The 17,962-nt window shown below is 49.7% G+C and overlaps 1 protein-coding gene across 1 annotated transcript in view; it reads left to right on the plus strand.

Moving 5' to 3' along the window:
* Window positions 1–17,962, plus strand: part of HTRA1 (HtrA serine peptidase 1) — a 57,732-nt gene that overhangs the window by 25,976 nt on the left and 13,794 nt on the right. The window contains exons 2-3 of the mRNA XM_019952993.2: window positions 3,703–3,802; window positions 4,235–4,439. Of these exons, the coding sequence (XP_019808552.2) occupies window positions 3,703–3,802; window positions 4,235–4,439 (305 nt within the window). The remainder of the gene's footprint in view (window positions 1–3,702; window positions 3,803–4,234; window positions 4,440–17,962) is intronic.

Below are 17,962 nucleotides of genomic sequence, written 5' to 3' on the forward strand. Positions count from 1 at the left end.
TGTTGGAGTTAAGCCTTCTTTTGGCTTTTCCCAGGGAGCAGGTCCAAGGAACTCCAGAGGTACTTGTTTACAGCTGTCTCTGGGTGATGTTCGCCAGGTTCTGAGTCGGGGAGAAATGTTTCTATCCCCTTATTTATTTCTCCTATTGGAGAACTTGGAGAGACACACCAGTTAAATCACCACAACTACCTGGAATCCTGGGAGGATAGCAGATATGTTTGGGGCTGGAAATGTTGTATTTTTGCTCAGTTTGTTTTTTTTGTTTTGTGATTCATACACTCTATGAAGGAAGTTTAGTGTCTATGTAGAAGTCATTTATTATCTGTGAGCCTCAGTTTCTCTAAAGGTTGTTGTTGTTCAGCTGGTCAGTTGTGTCTGACTCTTTGTGACCCCTATGGACTGCAGCTTGCCAGGCTTCCCTGTCCTTCACCATCTCCTGGACCTTGCTCAAACTCGTGTCCATTGAGTCGGTGATGGCATCCAACCATCTCATCCTCTGTCAACCCCTTCTCCTCCTGCGTGCTATCTTTCCCAGCATCCAGATCTTTTCTAACAAGTCAGCTTTTCACATCAGGTGGCCAAAGTATTGGAGCTTCAGCATCAGCCCTTCCAATGTATATTCAGGGTTGATTTCCTTTAGGATGGACTGGTTTGATCTCCTTGTAGTCCAAGGGACTGTCAAGAGTCTTCTCTAGCACCACAGTTCTAAAGCACATGGGAACTATATCCAATTTTCCTCTTCCACAGGAAGGGGATCATGCTGCTGCTGCTGCTAAGTTGCTTCAGTCGTGTCCGACTCTGTGCGACCCCATAGACGGCAGCCCACCAGGTTCCCCCATCCCTGGGATTCTCCAGACAAGAACACTGGAGTGGGTAGCCATTTCCTTCTCCAATGCATGAAAGTGAAAAGTGAAAGTGAAGTCGCTCAGTCATGTCTGACTCTTAGTGACTGAATGGACTGCAGCCTACCAGGCTCCTCTGTCCATAGGATTTTCCAGGCAAGAGTACTGGAATGGGGTGCCATTGCCTTCTCCGAGGGGATCATGAGGGAAGGTTTTCTGGTAGTATCATATGAAAGGGTCCTGAAAACCAAAATAACAAAAATGATGCTACTGTAAATTTGCTGAGTTAGTTAATCTTGCCTAGTATTTGCAGACCTTTCCTATACCTAAGAAAAATCAAGCTGTGCATAAAGGGAGTGGATTCCAGCCCTGAAATAAAGCAGTGCAGATTCCAGGAGCTGGGACAGAGAGGGGCCCTTTGGTTTTCGATGGTCTCTCACTTCCAGGAGGGAAAGTTGGGAGAGGCAGGCTGGTCCCCAAGATGTCCCTGTGCCCAGGGGTATAGAACTGAGAACTGAGGTCCCTGGTGGGGTCACACAGCCACTGGGGATGCCTGTGGATATGCAGTTCCAAGAGCCATAGAGGACTTGAGAATGTCACAGGTTTCACAGCCTGGAGCGATGGCCGTACCCCAGGCATGGAGGCGCTGTGTGTGTGTGTAGTGTAGGAGTGCATGTATGTGGGTATATGTGAACGTAACTGGGTCTATGTGCGAATGTAAGAGTGTGTGTGTATATGAAGCTGTGTTTCTGTAAGAGTCAGATGGAGTTTGTATATATGTGTGTGCATGAGTGTGTGGATGTCTTTATATGTGTGTATGTGTGTGTACATGTGAGTGTGTGTGTGTGCATGCTCATGAGTATGAGAGTGAGTGTGTGTATATGTGTGTGTGAGCATGTATTCATAAACGTTTAAGTGTAGGTGTGGGCTTTAGTGTGTGTGTGCGTGTGTGTGCGTTGGGGGTGGGCCGCACAGACCCTTTGTTCGTTAGCGGCAGTTTTGCAGGCCAATGGTTTCCTTTGAAACTTCAGGCTTCTTGCGAACCCCACTGTGTGAACGGGGAGAGAGGCAGACCAGGGCCTCTCAGACCATCTGTGGTGAAGGATCAGGGTTCCTTTCCTTGTTATTTCCTACCCATCATGGATCAATACATTCATGCAGCTAAGTCGCTTCAGTCGTGTCTGACTCTGTGCGACCCCATAGATGGAAGCCCACCAGGCTCCCCTGTCCCTGGGATTCTCCAGGCAAGAACACTGGAGTGGGTTGCCATTTCCTTCTCCAGTGCATGAAAGTGAAAATTGAAAAGGAAGTCGCTCAGTTGTGTCTGACTCTTAGCGACCCCATGGACTACAGCCCACCAGGCTCCTCCATCCATGGGATTTTCCAGGCAAGAGTACTGGAGTGGGGTGCCATTGCCTTCTCCGCAATACATTCATAGCATACACTAAAAATGAATTACTACCAAGATGTAATAAGAAAAGACACAACCAGCCCCATTAAAAATTTTTTAGATTTCTGTGTCAAATTTCTTTATAGGTTTCTGGAATCTCCCTGTGAGTCCCTTCCCCCCAGGCCGGGTGGCAGTGTGGCTGGCAGAGCACTGGGTGCAGCCCTGAGCTAGATTCACAGCTGAGGCAGAGAGAAGGGTAAGGCAGGGTGTAGGATTCTTGGCTGCAGACTGACCTGGAATCCCTCTGCCATCCAAGCAGAGAGACTAGGGGTACCACCAGGTGGCACAGGTTTGGGGTCAAAGTAAGAGGCTCAGACCGCCTCTGCCACTTGGGTACCCGCAGAATGGGGGCTCGGTATCCCAAGTCTCCAGTAGCTCATTTCTGAGTCAGGTGCTATGGGTGTGTGCATTGGGTTGGTGGCAACTAACCTCTTGCCTTCCTCGAAACCCTCTGTGTGATCTGTGATAGCTGGCTTTGGTATGTGCGAATGTACATGGTATGTACATTCCCCATGGTATGGGGATTCCCTAATTATAGTGGATATGTTTACATAAAGAATTTTGGTCACTGGATTTTTCCCTTTTTTTCCCCCCAATAGAATCAAGGCATCTTTTGGCCTGGGATGTCCTGGGGTGGGAGGAGTGAATGATTAATTAATGATTAATGGAAAATTGCTTTGGGGACAGACAGAGGGGAAGACCCTCTCTGTGCCTTTGCCTTAGTGCTTATTCATAGTAGCCTCTTAAATCTCTAACATCTGATGGGCATCTCATCAGAAACAGCTTCAACCCCTCCCCTCGACAGCGGTGGTATGCTGAGGAGGGCTGCTGTGTGGTTCTGGGGGAGTCAGGGAAGGGACACTGGTGGACGGTGCCATGTCAAGGTGACCCTTGGGCCACCCGCTGTTTGGAATAATAAAGGAGGCCCAGGTATCTGCTGATGCCTCTGGGTCAACATTTTCGTGATGAAACAGTTGAGACCAAGGAAGCCAAGCAAACAGGTCATCTTTGGTGGGTGTTGCTGTCTCATCTGGGGCTTCCCTGGTGGCTCAGTGGTAATGAATCCACCTGCAATGCAGGAGCCGTAGGAGATATGGGTTCGATCCCCAGGCTGGCAAGATCCCCTGAAGAAGGGCATGGCAACCCACTCCAGTATTCTTGCCTGGAGAATCCCATGGCCAAAGGAGACTGGTGGGCTATAGTCCATGGGATCGCCAGGAGTCAGACACGACTCAAGTGACTTGGCACACACGCACGTGCATCTGAGTGGGCATTTCTTCAAGTGCGGGAAAGATCTTTGTCTCTGAGCCCAGGTCTGGGGTCTTGTCTTCACCCTCCTTTTTTGGTTTTTCTGACCCACAGCACAGAGCACAGGATCTTTAAGTGTCTTGCCTTTGTTTCTCTTCTTAGGTCAGGAAGATCCCAACAGTCTGCGCCATAAATACAACTTTATTGCCGATGTCGTGGAGAAGATAGCTCCTGCCGTGGTTCACATCGAACTGTTTCGCAAGTAAAGAGCGCCTTCCTTTTTTTCCCCCAGTCTCCGAAGCTCCCACCTAAACTGCTGCCATAAGCAAAACGTCAGAGCTCTTTCTGAGACACTTTAGAGTGTCACTGAATACAGTCCTACAAGAAGATAAGCTCTTCTCCCTTGGGATGTTTTCCTGTTTGCCCATTGAAAGCTACATTCTTGACCCTTCTAAGATGTTTTAAGAGCCTCTGGTTCTGAAGAGATTCCCTAAGAATATTTTCTAAGTGGAATTTTGGGATGCGAATAAAAGTCAGTCTAACATTCTATTTTTTAAAGTTTAATAAAGCCATTGGGCAGAGTAACAATTGCTAGTAATAGGTGTGTGTTGCTGTTATAGAACTGATGCATCAATGTGTCAGAGGGTCGATTTTAAATGTTTCAGCTTTAACCGGGTACTCGTTTTGGTTCTAGGCTTCCTTTTTCTAAGAGGGAAGTGCCAGTGGCCAGTGGGTCTGGGTTCATCGTGTCCGAAGATGGACTGATTGTGACAAACGCCCACGTGGTGACCAACAAGCATCGGGTCAAAGTCGAGCTTAAGAACGGTGCCACCTATGAGGCCAAAATCAAAGACGTGGACGAGAAGGCGGACATTGCCCTTATCAAAATCGACCACCAGGTAGGTGTGTTCCCCACCTGCAGGACCAAGTTCTCAGGTGCCTTGGCTGACGCTTGGCTAAATCCGGAGAGGTCAAAAGACACCAGAACTCCCTGATTTCATGAGTTTCTCAAGTGGGATGGAACCAGTTAGGTCTGGATCAAAGGAGAGCATTTGGGAGATGCTGAGTGTGGCCTGGGGTGGGGAAAGGGTGGGATCTCATGGAAGCTTCTTGAATAAGCAGGCCATAAGATCAGAGTTTTAATAATAGTGTTCTAAATTTTTATCAAAGCAGTAGGCTTATAAAGAAATGAATAGGTAAGCAGTGAAAACTGAGTTTCCGTTCCATTCCTACCCCTCAGGCAACTGTTGCTACAGATTTGTGTTCCTTCGTGCACTCACCATGTATAGAGAATTTACTGGGTTTTGAAGTTAACCGTCATTAGCATGGAAACAACTACTCTGAAAACAAACCAAGTCTCCCAAACTGGGCTTTTGCAAAGTTACTACATGTGTTTTAAAACAGTACTTCACACTCAAAAGAAGTTTTGGAAACCTTGAATTAAAACAAAGCTAACAGATTTTGTCCTCGTAGCGCTTCTCAAAGCTTTTCATATGCCGATGTGCATAGGACCCTCCTGCAAGAGTGTGGCTCTGAACTACAGCTATCTGAGCGCAGAATTTTTTTTTTTTAATTGAGATGTAAAGAGCTCAGTTTGGGAAATGGCTTGCTTTCTGTTGAAATATTCTCCTTGTAGTCATTTTTGTTCTGTTGATTTGTTTAGCAAAATCTTCATGTGTGTGTGCTAAGTTGCTTCAGTTGTGTCCAACTTTATGCGACCCTATGGACCATAGCCTGCCAGGCTCCTCTGCCCATGGGATTCACCAGCAAGAATACTGGAGTGGGGGGCCATGTCCTCCTCCGGGGGATCTTCCCGACCCAGGGATTGAACCCGTGTCTCTTACGTCTCCTACATTTGGCTGGTGGGTTCTTTACTGTTAGAGCCACCTGGGAAGCCCAAAGTCCTGGCTGAAATCAAGTCCAGTTTTTATTAGACCATCAACAGTTCCCACTTGTTGGTACGTCGATAACAGAGGTTTGGTTTGCGAAGCGGCAGGTACCTAGCGAGATTGTGTTTTCTGGTTTCTCCACACTTTGTCATTTTTTAGACTTCATCTGGAAGGAGGAATCGGGATAGATTGGAATCTTGCTTCTGGACCAGGAAGAGGTCATAAACTGAGAGGCAGAGAGCGGTCTTCTTTTCCAGCTCTCAGTGTCTTTTACCAGATCTGGGCTGTGAAGTCAGACCATGGTGAAATAGCATGGGCTGTTTTCGTTTGTGCTGTTGATCAGAGCAGAAACAGGCCCAGTGCCCAGCGTAGGTAACTGACCTTTAGAGAGGTCTTGATTGCATACTATTTCTGTTAGGTTACCATGGGATTTCTGTAACAACTCATCTTTCAAAATGTGTTTATGGGTCATAGTATAGTCGTACTAACTTCTACTTGATGAGCTCCAAAACTGGACTAGGCTCTGCCTTGGTTTATAACTTTGACCTGTTCTGTCAACGGCTTTTATCATTCCCATTTTACATAGGAAGGAATAGGGATTCAGAGAGCTTAAGTCACCTCCCTGAGACCACATAGCTAATACTGTGGTGAAATTATAGCCTCCTAAGCTGGCCAGGGGTCTTCCCACAGGAGACGTGGTTCGGATCCCTGGGTCGGGAAGATCCCCTTAGAGGAGGGCATGGCAACCCACTCCAGTATTCATGTCTGGAGAGTCCCATGAACACAGCAGCCTGGCCGGCTGTGGTCCATAGGGTCGCAAAGAGTTGGCCACGACTGAAGCGACTGGGCACACACACGCAAGCCTGCCAGGCTCCCCGAGTGCCCAAGCCGTGACCATGAGGGAGGGATGAAGCCTGACCTTTTGGTGTGATGAGATGGCTCAGCTTTAAATAACCCACGGGGAGGCTGGCACACCCTGGTGTAGGATCATACAGCTTGCAAGGTGTCCAGGATGTGGTAGTCTCACCGGAAGGAGGCTGGCCAGAATAGCACATCCTGTGGCCACACGCAGGACTCAGCTCCCCCGAGCCCTGGGGAGGCAGCCAGCCGTGCGGGCTCTCTGTGCGGGCAGGGCGCTGGTCTGGACCCTTCGTGAGCTGCTCCCGCTGAGTAATTTCATGTTTGGCACACATGGGCACATCCCATGCAGCTGCTATGGCCGGGGGATATTCTTTTCAGCTTCTGAGCCGAGGTGGAGAGTGGGTTCTCCTGTCATCCCTGGCAGGTCCTGGCAGGATGTGGATTATCTTGATGGACCAGCTTTGCAGGGTGTTTCTAACCTGGCTCTTGCTGTTCCCGGGAGGCTAGCCTTCCTGCCAGCAGCAGGCTATTTGAGATGAGTTTCTAGCCCCAGAAAAAGGAGCTTGAAAATTTAAAGTCGAACTAATGTGGCTTTGCAAAATGGAATCGGAAATGAAAGGATATTAAATTGCAGACACCCACACAGGAGACTGGTTTCCACTGACTAAACTGCTTTTTTTTTTTTGCTGATAGTAGCTGGAAGTGGGGAGAGTGAAAACATCTCTTCCAGCTCTTTCCATTTTGTTCCCTTAGTCGGAGGATTGATTATTTAGGGGAGGGGGGCAGGGACTGGTTTGTAATGAGGCTCAGTTTGGGAGGAGCCCCTTGATTCAGTGAAGACTAAGGTGCCCCAGCGCAGGATTTTATAAATGTGTCTGCAGTGCTGGGGGTGGGGGTGGGGGCAGTGAGCTTACCCTGCACTGTGTCACCTCGGGAGCAAGAAACAGAGCAGGGAATCTCAGAGGAGGCAGAACAGACGCAGCAAAACTTGGACTTGAGGATCGAACTCATTCCGAATGCTTGCCATGTGAGGTCATGGCTCAGTCTCCCCAGGGCCATTTGCTCATGACCCAGTGAAACTGGGGTGACTGCCCCCCACATACACCAGCCCAGTGGTTAACTTGGTGCCTTATAATCTGGGCCCATCTCCTCCCCAAGTGCCAGGATTTCATGTGAAAGGCTCTCCATCACTAACCCTGAGACCCTCCTTCCTGAGTGCACTATTCCTGCCACTGTGAATGAATGGAAATTACTAGAGACACCTGTGGTCACTGCCCACGTCTTCTGGGCGCAGAGGCCAGCATCTCCTTCTGGATCTATTTCTGTCCCCCCTGGACAGTCTTGTGGGGGCACCAGTCACGGCACAACCCCCCCTCCCGGGGCTATGGGACACAGGATCCATCAGACCAAGCAGATCCTTTGCTTGGAGCAGTAACTGGATGCCAACCACAGGAAAATGACGAGGAAGCCGGTGTGGCCCCTGCCGCCAGGGACCCCCGGGCTGTCTGAGCTCCTGCCTTTTCAGAGCCTGATCAGCCAGCCTACTTTCCGTTTCATTCTTCAAGGCCCCCTCACATCTTCTATAAACCCGCCTCGGCTTGAGCTTGCCAGAGACATTTCTGGGCTTGTGACCAAAGAGCATTTTTGCTCCTCACTGCTGAGCGGGCTCGTGTGCACTCACTTCCCCTGCTGAGTCTGAGCAGGGGAGAACCTTTGGGGGGAACCTCCCTGAGCAGGGTGCCTGCCCCTGCCAAGCTGGAGCAGGAGGGTGTCCCCTCCAAAGGCAGCCTGCCTGCCCAGACATGTCTTTCCACTGCCCTTTCCTCGGGGCCACAGACGGGGGCCAGCATTTGCCCGGGGCCCGGGAGGTGGTGCCAGCTGCAGGAAGGAAGGACAGTGTGCATGCAAACAGTTTAATAGAAAGCAGCTTTGAGGGCAAACTAGTTCAGCCTCAGATAAAAACGGATTCCAAAATGTGTTGAACATGACGCTGGCCGTGTGTGCAGAACACTTAAAAATTTTTTCTCCAGAGGCTGTGTTTTGTTCATGCAGCTTTTTTTTGCTGAGTAGTTCAGGAAAAGAGAGAGAGAGAAACATATTTGGTTTCTTTAGGTCAGAGTGCAGGACAGAAATAAGTACTGGGGATATACTGAAGAAGGTAAGAAAAGTAACTTTTGTTGCAGCTGTTTTTCCAGCTGTGTTGATTAGGACACAGGAAGGGGAAAAGCATCTGTACCCGCCCCCCCAACCCGTCCCTGCCCTGCCACCCCATCCCAGGACTGCAACTTTCAGATTGGGTCCTGTCTGTCTGTATAAAGCCCTTCACACTCTCTCTGTGCTTATGGAGAAATCTTAACGACTTAACCAGAGATTTGAAGGTGTACCCAGCCTGTTGGGGGTCCTGTTTTACCCTCCTGCACTCTTCTCTCTACACCTCCCCCATTCTGCTAAGCCCCCACTACTCCACACCCCCACCACCTCCCTCCCACAAAGCAGGGCTGTTCTCTAGGGACCCGAGTCTTGCCTTCCCTGGGGTGTCCCCCTTCCAGCTCCTCCTTAGGTGACCTTCTGGTCCTTCAGCGTGTGTGCATGCTAAGTCGCTACAGTCACGTACAACTCTTCGCGACCCCACAGACTGTAGCCCGCCAGGCTCCATGGGGATTCTCTAGGCAAGAATACTGGAGTGGGTTGCCATGCCCTCCTCCAGGGATCTTACAGACCCAGGGATCGAACCTGTGTCTCCTGCATTGCAGGCCGATCCACTGAGCCCCTGGGGAAGGCCCCGGTCCTTCAGGCCTCAGGTTAAATTCTGTTCCCGACAGTCCTTCCCTGACACCCACCCAGGGATGGTCCATGTCCCTGTCCCCCTTCCTCACTCTGGGGATGCATAACCCCGGAGGGGATCTCACGCCACTGTTCTTATTTCCCTCCCAGTTGTCGTGTTCACTGTGGATTTCAGTTTCTCTCTGCTGCTGGGGTGTGAGGGCCACAGCTGTCTTAGTCACTTGTCTTGTTGTAGGGGCTTAACAGCCGTGTGCAGAGGATGAATTCAGAGTCCTCTGCTCAGAGGAGGCCAGGCTGGCTGCTTGTGGGCTTCGGGGGTGGGGTGGGGGGCAGGAAGGCGCTGGGGCTCCTGCAGTGGCTGCTCCCCACTTTCGGAGGAGGAGGGGACCACGCAGCAGGCGGGCTGCAGAGCAGCACCTCCGACTCCACCCCGGACTCCACGAGGCCAGTGTTCGTCTGATTCCTGGAGTTGGGACAACATGTGGTCTTGCCGGGCCCCAGGGGCTCTGTGGTCCTTGGTCACTCAGAGCCCTGGGAGCAGTGAGGTTTCCTGTGGGCACCTCTCCCTGACGCCAGCACCCCAGTGGATATTTGGAAGTGGGCTTGTCCTGTCCTGTGAAGTGGTTTTCTCCCTGCACCTCCAGGCCAGGCCTGCGACTGTCCGCCACTGTGTTTGGGCCAGATGCCACCTACTGCTATTTGCAGTGGCTGAAGGTGACACCTCTGGGCTTGGGGGGCTGCTCTGTGGGCAGAGGGTCCTTTTCCTGTTGAGCTGGCTGCTGGGGCCAGAAGATCTGACACCCCCCGACTGTGAAATGTAGAACCCACATGGTTCTGGGAGAGTGAGGGTCCCAGACCCTTCACCCCTGAGTCTCAGGAGCTGCTGAGCAGCTCTGGTCTCTCTCCAGGCCTGTCTCTCAGAGCCTAGCCTGCTGGTGGCAGACCTGCCCCGACTTCTCGGAGCAAGGAGGGTCCAGGTGACCCGGGGACGGTGGCAAGGGAGGGGAGCGGCGGGTGCAGGCGTGACTCATGCCCCCTCCGTCCCTGCCCCCGCCTCCAGCCAGTTCTCCTCAGACAACCTGATTGTCAGAAGGCGCTGACTCAGCCGCCTGAGCTTGTCCAAGAGTGAATCAGATAACACAGGGCCCGGGCTGGCCTGGCTCCCCATCTTCTGGAGCCTGTTACTTCTCCTCATAAAGTAACCAGGAGCTCCCAGTACCATAGCTACCCTGGTATTTTGTTTCTGTGTTTTTCCATTTTGAATTCTTTTCTCCACTCCCTCTGTCCTGGGCGTTCTGTGGTCTCTCCTCTTTTTTTCTCCCTGAACCGAGAGGCTGGCATTGCATTGGCTACAGAGGCCGCAGACTCTTCTCGATGTTAAGAGGCTCCTGTTACTGTATTGATTTTTTACCATTTTTAGGGGGATGCAGATCAATATTTCATTAGATGACGTCAATCCAGACGCTGGATTGGAAGCCGGCATTTTTGCTCTGGGTCGGCCTTCGCCCAGGGGCTCATGGGGACGAGGCTCCTCGTTGTTCTGATTGCAGCTTCTCATGGAATGTGAAAATATTTCAGTTCCCCAAACCATCAAAAACCAGAGCCCTAGTGTGTTTTCTGGCCCCATTTCAAGAACTTAGTTGATTGTTAAGGAAATTCTTTGGCTATGTTTTTCTCTTAATATGGTAATGTTTTTTTTTTTTTTTCACTTTGGTGATTTCTCTTTAGGGAATTCAACCAAGACTATTATTTATGGTTCTGGCAAAGCAGTTCCCAGGTTGTTGGGACTGAATTTGTAGGTGTCCCATGGGGAACGTCCCCTTCACTGAGGGGGAAGGCATGCACTGGTTCCATTCGCTAATTTTGTTAGTGTGTGGCAGTGTGTTGGGACCCGGCGTTGGCCAGCTGTGACCTGCGGTCCAAATCCGGCCCTCCATTTGCCTTTGCAAATAAAGTTTTATTGAGACACAGCCATACCCATTTGCTTTGGTAGAGTCTACAGCTGCTCTTACTGGTCAGCGGCAGAGTTGAGTAGTTGGGATGGAGGCCACCTGGTCCATGAAGCCAACAGTTATTACTTTTTGACCTTTCACAGAAAAAAATTGCCAACTCCAGTGTGAGATGATTAACACCTTGCTCTAGAGGAGCCAAATGTGCTTGGACTGAACTATGCTCTTTAGATCCAAGTGAGGTGAAGCCTGAAGTAACACAGGGGAAAGGGCAGAGAGGCTGATCTCATTTGCTCTTGTGGGGACTGTGCTTCTTCTGAAGAAGATGCTTTGGTCTTGCTGGATTAAGCAGAAAGGCTTTAGTTTTAACCTCTTTCTCTATAACATTGATAGAGAGGAATTTTGTGAATTCTGAATTATTATCTAGTTTTAAATCCTAATGATCTTTTAAGGTCTGATTCATTCATTGTTTCTGTTATTCTTTATTCATACATGGTGTCTATAAATATTTATTAAGCATCTATTTTGGAGACTTCCCTGGGGACTCAGACAGTAAAGAATCTGCCTACAATGCAGGATACCTGGGTTCTATTCCTGAGTTGGGAAGATCCCCTGGAGAATGGAATGGCAACCTGCTTCAGTATTCTTGTCTGGAGAATCCTACGGACAGAAGAGCCTGGCGGGCTACAGTCCATAGGGTCACAAAGAATCAGCCAGGACTGAGCCACTAACATAAGCATCTATTTGACCAAATACTGTGTTGAAGATGTAAAAGCAATGGGCAGAAGCCCATGGAGCTTACTGTTTGGTGTAGAGACAGGCAGACTGGAATAAATACGGCGATTGGTTCAATGAAGAAACAGAGAAAGCAGTAGGAGGCATGGAGGCTGGGGTGCCCTCTGAAGGTATTGTCGGCTTATCTGAGCAGATAACATCCACACTGAGATGGAAGAACAGACAGAGCCAGCTGAGGGAAAGAGTCGGGGGCCTAGAGTTGGTTAGTTTTCCCTTTCTGCCCAGCCTGAGTACGTGGACCTTGGACAAGTGCAACCTTGTTTCCCAGTGAGTTTACTAGAGGCTTCCAGAACACAAGTTAACTGGTTCCTCTGCATATTGTCTATGTCTCTTATTGGCCTTGGGGTTCCTGGTCGCACTCTGGAAAGCTCCACTTTCTTATGCAGTTTCCTGAGAGTCTAGAAGTGCAGAGGGTTCATAATGAGCTGGTTGCCTCTCGTTCATGGCAGGATGGAAGTAGTTTCCCAAAAGTGCTTTCCTAAAACCAACCATTTTCCATGGAAAGGCATAAATAAGACATTCTGGTGAGTTGAGGACTGGTTATTCTAATAATTGTGCTAATTAATGAGTCACTTTTGTTAAACAAGGCACAACAATCTGATAATGAGAACCTGTGACTCATGGTATTTCCCTCTTTGCTTTGGCTGCCAGGCAACTCATAGAAACCATTGGCCCTGTGGCTAGAATATTTTTTATGCTGCCATTTTATGTCATGAAAATGTAAGAATTAATTTATTGTAATAAGCCCTGTGTCATTGACCAACCCAAATTATTTTTATATAGAGAAAGTTACACATCTTTGGGTTTCCCAGGTGGCACTAGAGGTAAAGAACCCACCTGTCAATGCAAGACAACACGCTCCAGTATTCTTGCCTGGAGAATCCCATGGACAGAGAAGCCTGGCGGGCTACAGTCCGTAGAATCGCTGAAGTGACTTAGCATGCATACGTCTTTAAGATTTTTTTAGAATAAATAATATGAAAATGATATATCCTGGGCAACTTCCCTGCTTCTGGAGCCACACACACTCTAAGTGGTCCTGGGTAGGAGGGATCCACACTGCCTTCAATTCAGCGTAGCAGATACCAAGAAGCTGAGCACTGAACCTACCAAATAGAGTGAGACCACACCCCTTTGTGGAACTGGTGGGTATAAGTTGTCTCCTATCACCTGAGCCCCAAGCCTGCAGCCTCATTGACGACTGAAAACCAGGCTGCATCCAGAGTCAGTTACCCAAACTGAAATGCCAGGCCTTGGCAAACCCCCAGTATTGGCCTAATCCCAATTTTAGGATCCTGATGGATCTTTTAAGATCTGATTTGTTTACTCACTCATATATTCACTTTCACATCCCTTGATTTTCATAAATATTTATTGGCCAAACACCACTGTAGCAGTGTTAGCCAACTTGAAGTCACTGGATAGATGCTAAGGAGCTGGCAGATGGAAGAGGCAAGTTGCACTCAGTGAGGCAATGTTTTTCCTCCTCTTGATGCCAGAGAATATATACAGTCACTGGCCCTTGGGCTTCCGTATAAAAATGTTGACACTTTGCAGTTTAAACAGCAAGAGTAAGAGGATCTTTGAAATGCCAGTGTTTCTTGATACAGCTTAAGGGAGACTAAACATTATGGAGGTGTGCGTAAACAGTGAGGAGGACTACGTTGATTGATTTGCTTTTTCTCTCTTTTGTTTTTCCGTAACCATCCTCTGTTTCTTTCCTCTCTTTCCCTCCTTCTCCCTCACTTCTCTTATCTGTCCCACCTGAACGCCCCCCATTCCAGTCACCCCCACCTGCCACCTCGCACATCGCACCTCTTCTCCTCCCCTCCCGGTACAGCAACAATAACATGTCAGTTTGTGGAAACAGATGGTGGTAACTTGATGACACTGTCCTTCTGAGTTCTGTGTATGCTGTGATCTCAGTGCCACGTAGGAGATCCTTCCTGGCCCGGCCTCTCGACTCCCCTGCTTGCTGCAGCACCCCCTCCCTTGGTTGTACCCTTGACCTTGTCATCACTGATAACCTCTGCCCTCTGTGATCTGAATCCCAAGCTTCTCATTCTTGGTCCGCCTCCTCCTCCTCCGGCACCGCTGCTTTATGGGCACAGGACCTGTGCATTCACAGAAGAGAACCCTGCTTGAGGGTTTAATGCTCTGAAAAGTGAAGTCGTTCAGTCATGTCTGACTCTTTGTGACCCCATGGACCGTAGCCTACCAGGGTCCTCTGTCCATGGGATTTTTCCAGGCAAGAATACTGGAGTGAGTTGCCATTGCCTTCTCCAATTAATGCTCTGAGGTCTCTTTTACTTTTTTTAATGATTTTATTTATTTATATATTTATTTATAGCTGTGCCGGGTCTTCGTTGCTGCGAGAGCTTTTCTCTAGTTGCGGCGAGGGGGCTACTCTCCATGGCAGGGCGTAGGCTTCTTACTGCAGTGGCTTCTCTTGTTGCAGAGCATGGGCTCTAGGGCCCGAGGACTTCAGTAGTTTTGGCTCCTGGGCTCAAGAGTTGTGACACGTGGGCTTAGTTGCTCTGTGGCATGTGAGGTCCTCCCAGATCAGGGGTTGAACCTGTGTCCCCCGCACTGGCAAGCAGATTCTTTACCACTGAGCCGCCAGGGATGCCCTCTCCATTTTGGTTTTATCTTTGAATTTGTGCTTTGTAAGTGAAGTCTGATGAGTGGAGTATATGCTGGGTGCTTGGAGCCTTCCCACTTTGCTTGTTGCCTTCCCACTTCCCCAGGACGGGTTCTTGGCTACCCTGCTCCTCTGGCTCTTGGGACCTCTGGCCTCACATGGCAGTCACAGCCACCCTCCTTCCCCCAGGGCATACAGACATGGGGTACGTATACCCTGCAGCATCCTGGGCAGCAGATAGATGACTCTTTCTGCCGGCAACAAGGCAGGGCCAAGCCCTGCTCACCCCATCCAGGTACCTGGTGCCGAAGGAAGTTGCAGAATCCTTAGGGGTAGTCTGTCCTCTGTGGGTTGGGGCAGTGGGCCCTTGGGGTGGGGAGAGGGCTGGCTCAAATTCTGAGTCCCTGCTTGGGCACAGTGCATGGGTCTGTCCAGTAGCTGGTGAGCAGAGTACTGAGTCTAAGGCTCTGGGTCTGTACTCACCCCATGAACAACTTCATGCCCCAGGGAGCACAACACTAAACAGCAAATAAAAACATCAAGACAGATGAAGAGAGTGAGCATGTAGAAGAAAAAAAAAAGCCTTATATTTTAGTGCCTTTAATGGTAATTTTTATGTACTTTGTGAACAAGGGAGTCTACGTTTTTATTTCATCCTGAGCCCTGAAAATTATGTAGCAGAGCCCTGGTTCATCCACTGTCCCTCAGCCCCTCCTGGGCTCACTTCTGTCCTTGCCGGATCCCCATGTCTCAGGCAAGTCTTAGCTGCTGACATCCCCCTGAATTCTATGGTCTACTTTGCCGTTCCGTAGGAAGCACGCAAATTCAGTGGCACCGCTCCTTGCTGTGATTGGGGTACGTGCCCTTTTCTTCCCATTGCATATTTTTTAAAGAAAATGAAAGGTTAGCATAACTGCTTCCAGAAGACCACATTGAATCACTTAGTTGAGTCTCAGCCAGTTCCTGCAACATCAGCCTTTGAAGCAAATTTCATCAGACACACAGGACCAGCCTGTGAGCCTCAGCCCCTTGGAAATGCATGTGCTGGGCAGCTGGCAGACATGGTGGCTTTTGCAGATTCAGCAACAAAAATATTTTTGTAACAGGAGCACTTTATACTCTGCAAGGAAGAGAAAGAAGTCGTTGGCTTGCGTCATGAGGTTAAAAAAAAAGTTGCCAATTTTTCTTTTAGTTTTATTGGTTTGTTTTATGGCCCTTCCTTCCAAGCTTTGGGGAATGAGGTTGCAATGAGAGGAGCGCTCAAGGGCTTTTAGGCAAAACCCAGGGTGGCCAGAAGCTGAAATGTTGATGGATCGTTGTTTTGAGGTCTGCTCTCGATGATTACTGGCTGAGCCAGCGTCTGGAGAATTCCAGGAATCCCCTTTCCTTTTGGGCTGTGAGAGTCTGCAGGAATCATCTGACCCCTTTGGGGAGTCGTATGAGAAGAGATTTATTAAGGGCTCTGAGGCTTGTTTTGACCTCACCAATTTAACCATTGGCTGCTAAGAGGTTTTTTGGAAATCTACCAGGTCTTCTGGAAAGATCCCTAATTGTCAGAGCTGGGGTGACCCTGGACATCACCAGGCTCAACTCCCTTATTTTAGAAGTGATCAAACTGAAACCCAGAGAAGTCTGTCGAGTGACCCAAGGTCAGAGTGAGTTAATACAGATGTCCTGCTCCCTGGGAAATTGTGCTACCAGTCTATCTAGAGACCGAGGGTGGCCGTGTGTGTGTCTGTGTGTGTGTGTGTGTCTGTGTGTGTGTGTGTCTGTGTGTGTGTTTGTCTGTGTGTGTGTGTGTCTGTGTGTGTGTGTGTGTCTGTGTGTGTGTGTATCTGTGTGTGTGTGTCTGTGTCTGTGTCTTCACTCTGCACCACCCTTTGTGGATGCTGGGGGATAAGCCTGTGGCCAGCCATAGGCAGGGCGCTTGCTCACCACAGGCCATTTCTTCCTGCAGGAATCAGAGTTGTGATGACCCTGCAGGGGGAGGCCAGGCCACACAGAGGGCTCACGAAGCAAGTGGTGCCCCACAGACTGCCTCCACGCCCAGCCCGGGCTTGGCTGAGTGTAACTTGGGCTCCCACTGGGAGAAGCAGTGTGGCCGGGGTCCTCACCCTGAGGATGCGTGGCCTCGGCTCCCTCAGTCTCGCCTCTGTTCTGACTTGCCCTCAGCTCTCCCACGGCCCTGTTGTGTGTCATCTCTGCTCCCGCCTCCTGCTCTGTGAGAAGGTCTGGCACTGGCAGCTCTTTTCTGCTGCATCTGGGCAGTGGGCAGAGGGGACTGGTGAGAACACCTGCGATCTCAGTGAGATCACTGCCATCAGCTGTGGGACCGTTGGTCCCCTGGTGTGTAGGCTGGGTACGATGCCTGTCCCATCTGCCTGTTGACTTAAATAACAGTCACGACCTAGAAGCTGAGACTTACGTTTTATTGGGTGGGAACTTTTAGGACTTCAGTCCAGGGAGACAGCATCTCAAGTGATCCTGGGGGAACTGCTTGGAGGAGAGGGGAAGAGCCAGATTATATGGAAGTTTTGCAACAAAAGGCAGGTAGTCTTACTTATCAAACCAGTCAATCCTAAAGGAAATCAACCCTGAGTATCATTGGAAGGACTGATGCCCCCCTTCCCCAGCACCTAACTCAGGCGCATCCTGAGGGGCTAAGGCAGCCTTGGGGGCCATGATCACCCCAGCCCCCACGAAAGGACGGTTGAGGGTAACCTTGTGACCAGATGGTGGCTGATGACCCCCAGGGAAGAATGGGATGTGCTGGGCCCTTCTGGACTCTCAGCCCTTCTGAAGAGACACACAAGGGAGCAAAGAGCCTATTACTTCCAGTTAGTGTTGTCACAACCTTGAGTATCAGCAGAAGAGCTGACTCATTGGAAAAGACCTGATGCTGGGAAAGATTGAGGGCAGGAGGAGAAGGGAGCAGCAGAGGATGAGATGGTTAGATAACATCACTGACTCAATGGATGTGAATTTCCAGGAGATGGTGGAGGACAGAGGAGCCTGGTAGTCCATGAGGTCACAAAGGGTCTGGCACAACTTAGCAACTAAACAGCAAAGTCTTCACATCAAAAGATTATTGTTAATAAAAGCAAACCAGATATCCCAAGTTAGGGAATTTAGTGTTTTTTTATGTATGGGATGAAGCAAGAATCTGGGCTCACTGAAATCATTCCTTTCTTATGCATCTCTGCCATCCTGGGTGTTTCCTGTGTGTGTTTTTTTTTTGTTTTCACATCATGAGCTGCCTTGGGGTTCACCATAGGGAGTGGCTGCAGTCTGATGGCTGGTATCCTTCTCCTTCCTGAGTGCCCTTAGGGCTCTCTAGCTCACATTAGAGGGCTGCAACCGCTGATGACTGTGGCATCCTTGTCTACTGATATGGCAGGAAGTACTTCATTTCTCATGCCCTCAGGACAGAGCATGAGGCAGGTAGGGCATGTGGACAAGGGGGAGGTTTGTCTACAAGCCACTTGTATCTCACGCTGACAGTC

The sequence above is a fragment of the Bos indicus genome, chromosome 26 (genome assembly GCF_029378745.1).
Source record: "Bos indicus isolate NIAB-ARS_2022 breed Sahiwal x Tharparkar chromosome 26, NIAB-ARS_B.indTharparkar_mat_pri_1.0, whole genome shotgun sequence".
In the NCBI taxonomy this organism is placed as follows: domain Eukaryota; kingdom Metazoa; phylum Chordata; class Mammalia; order Artiodactyla; family Bovidae; genus Bos; species Bos indicus.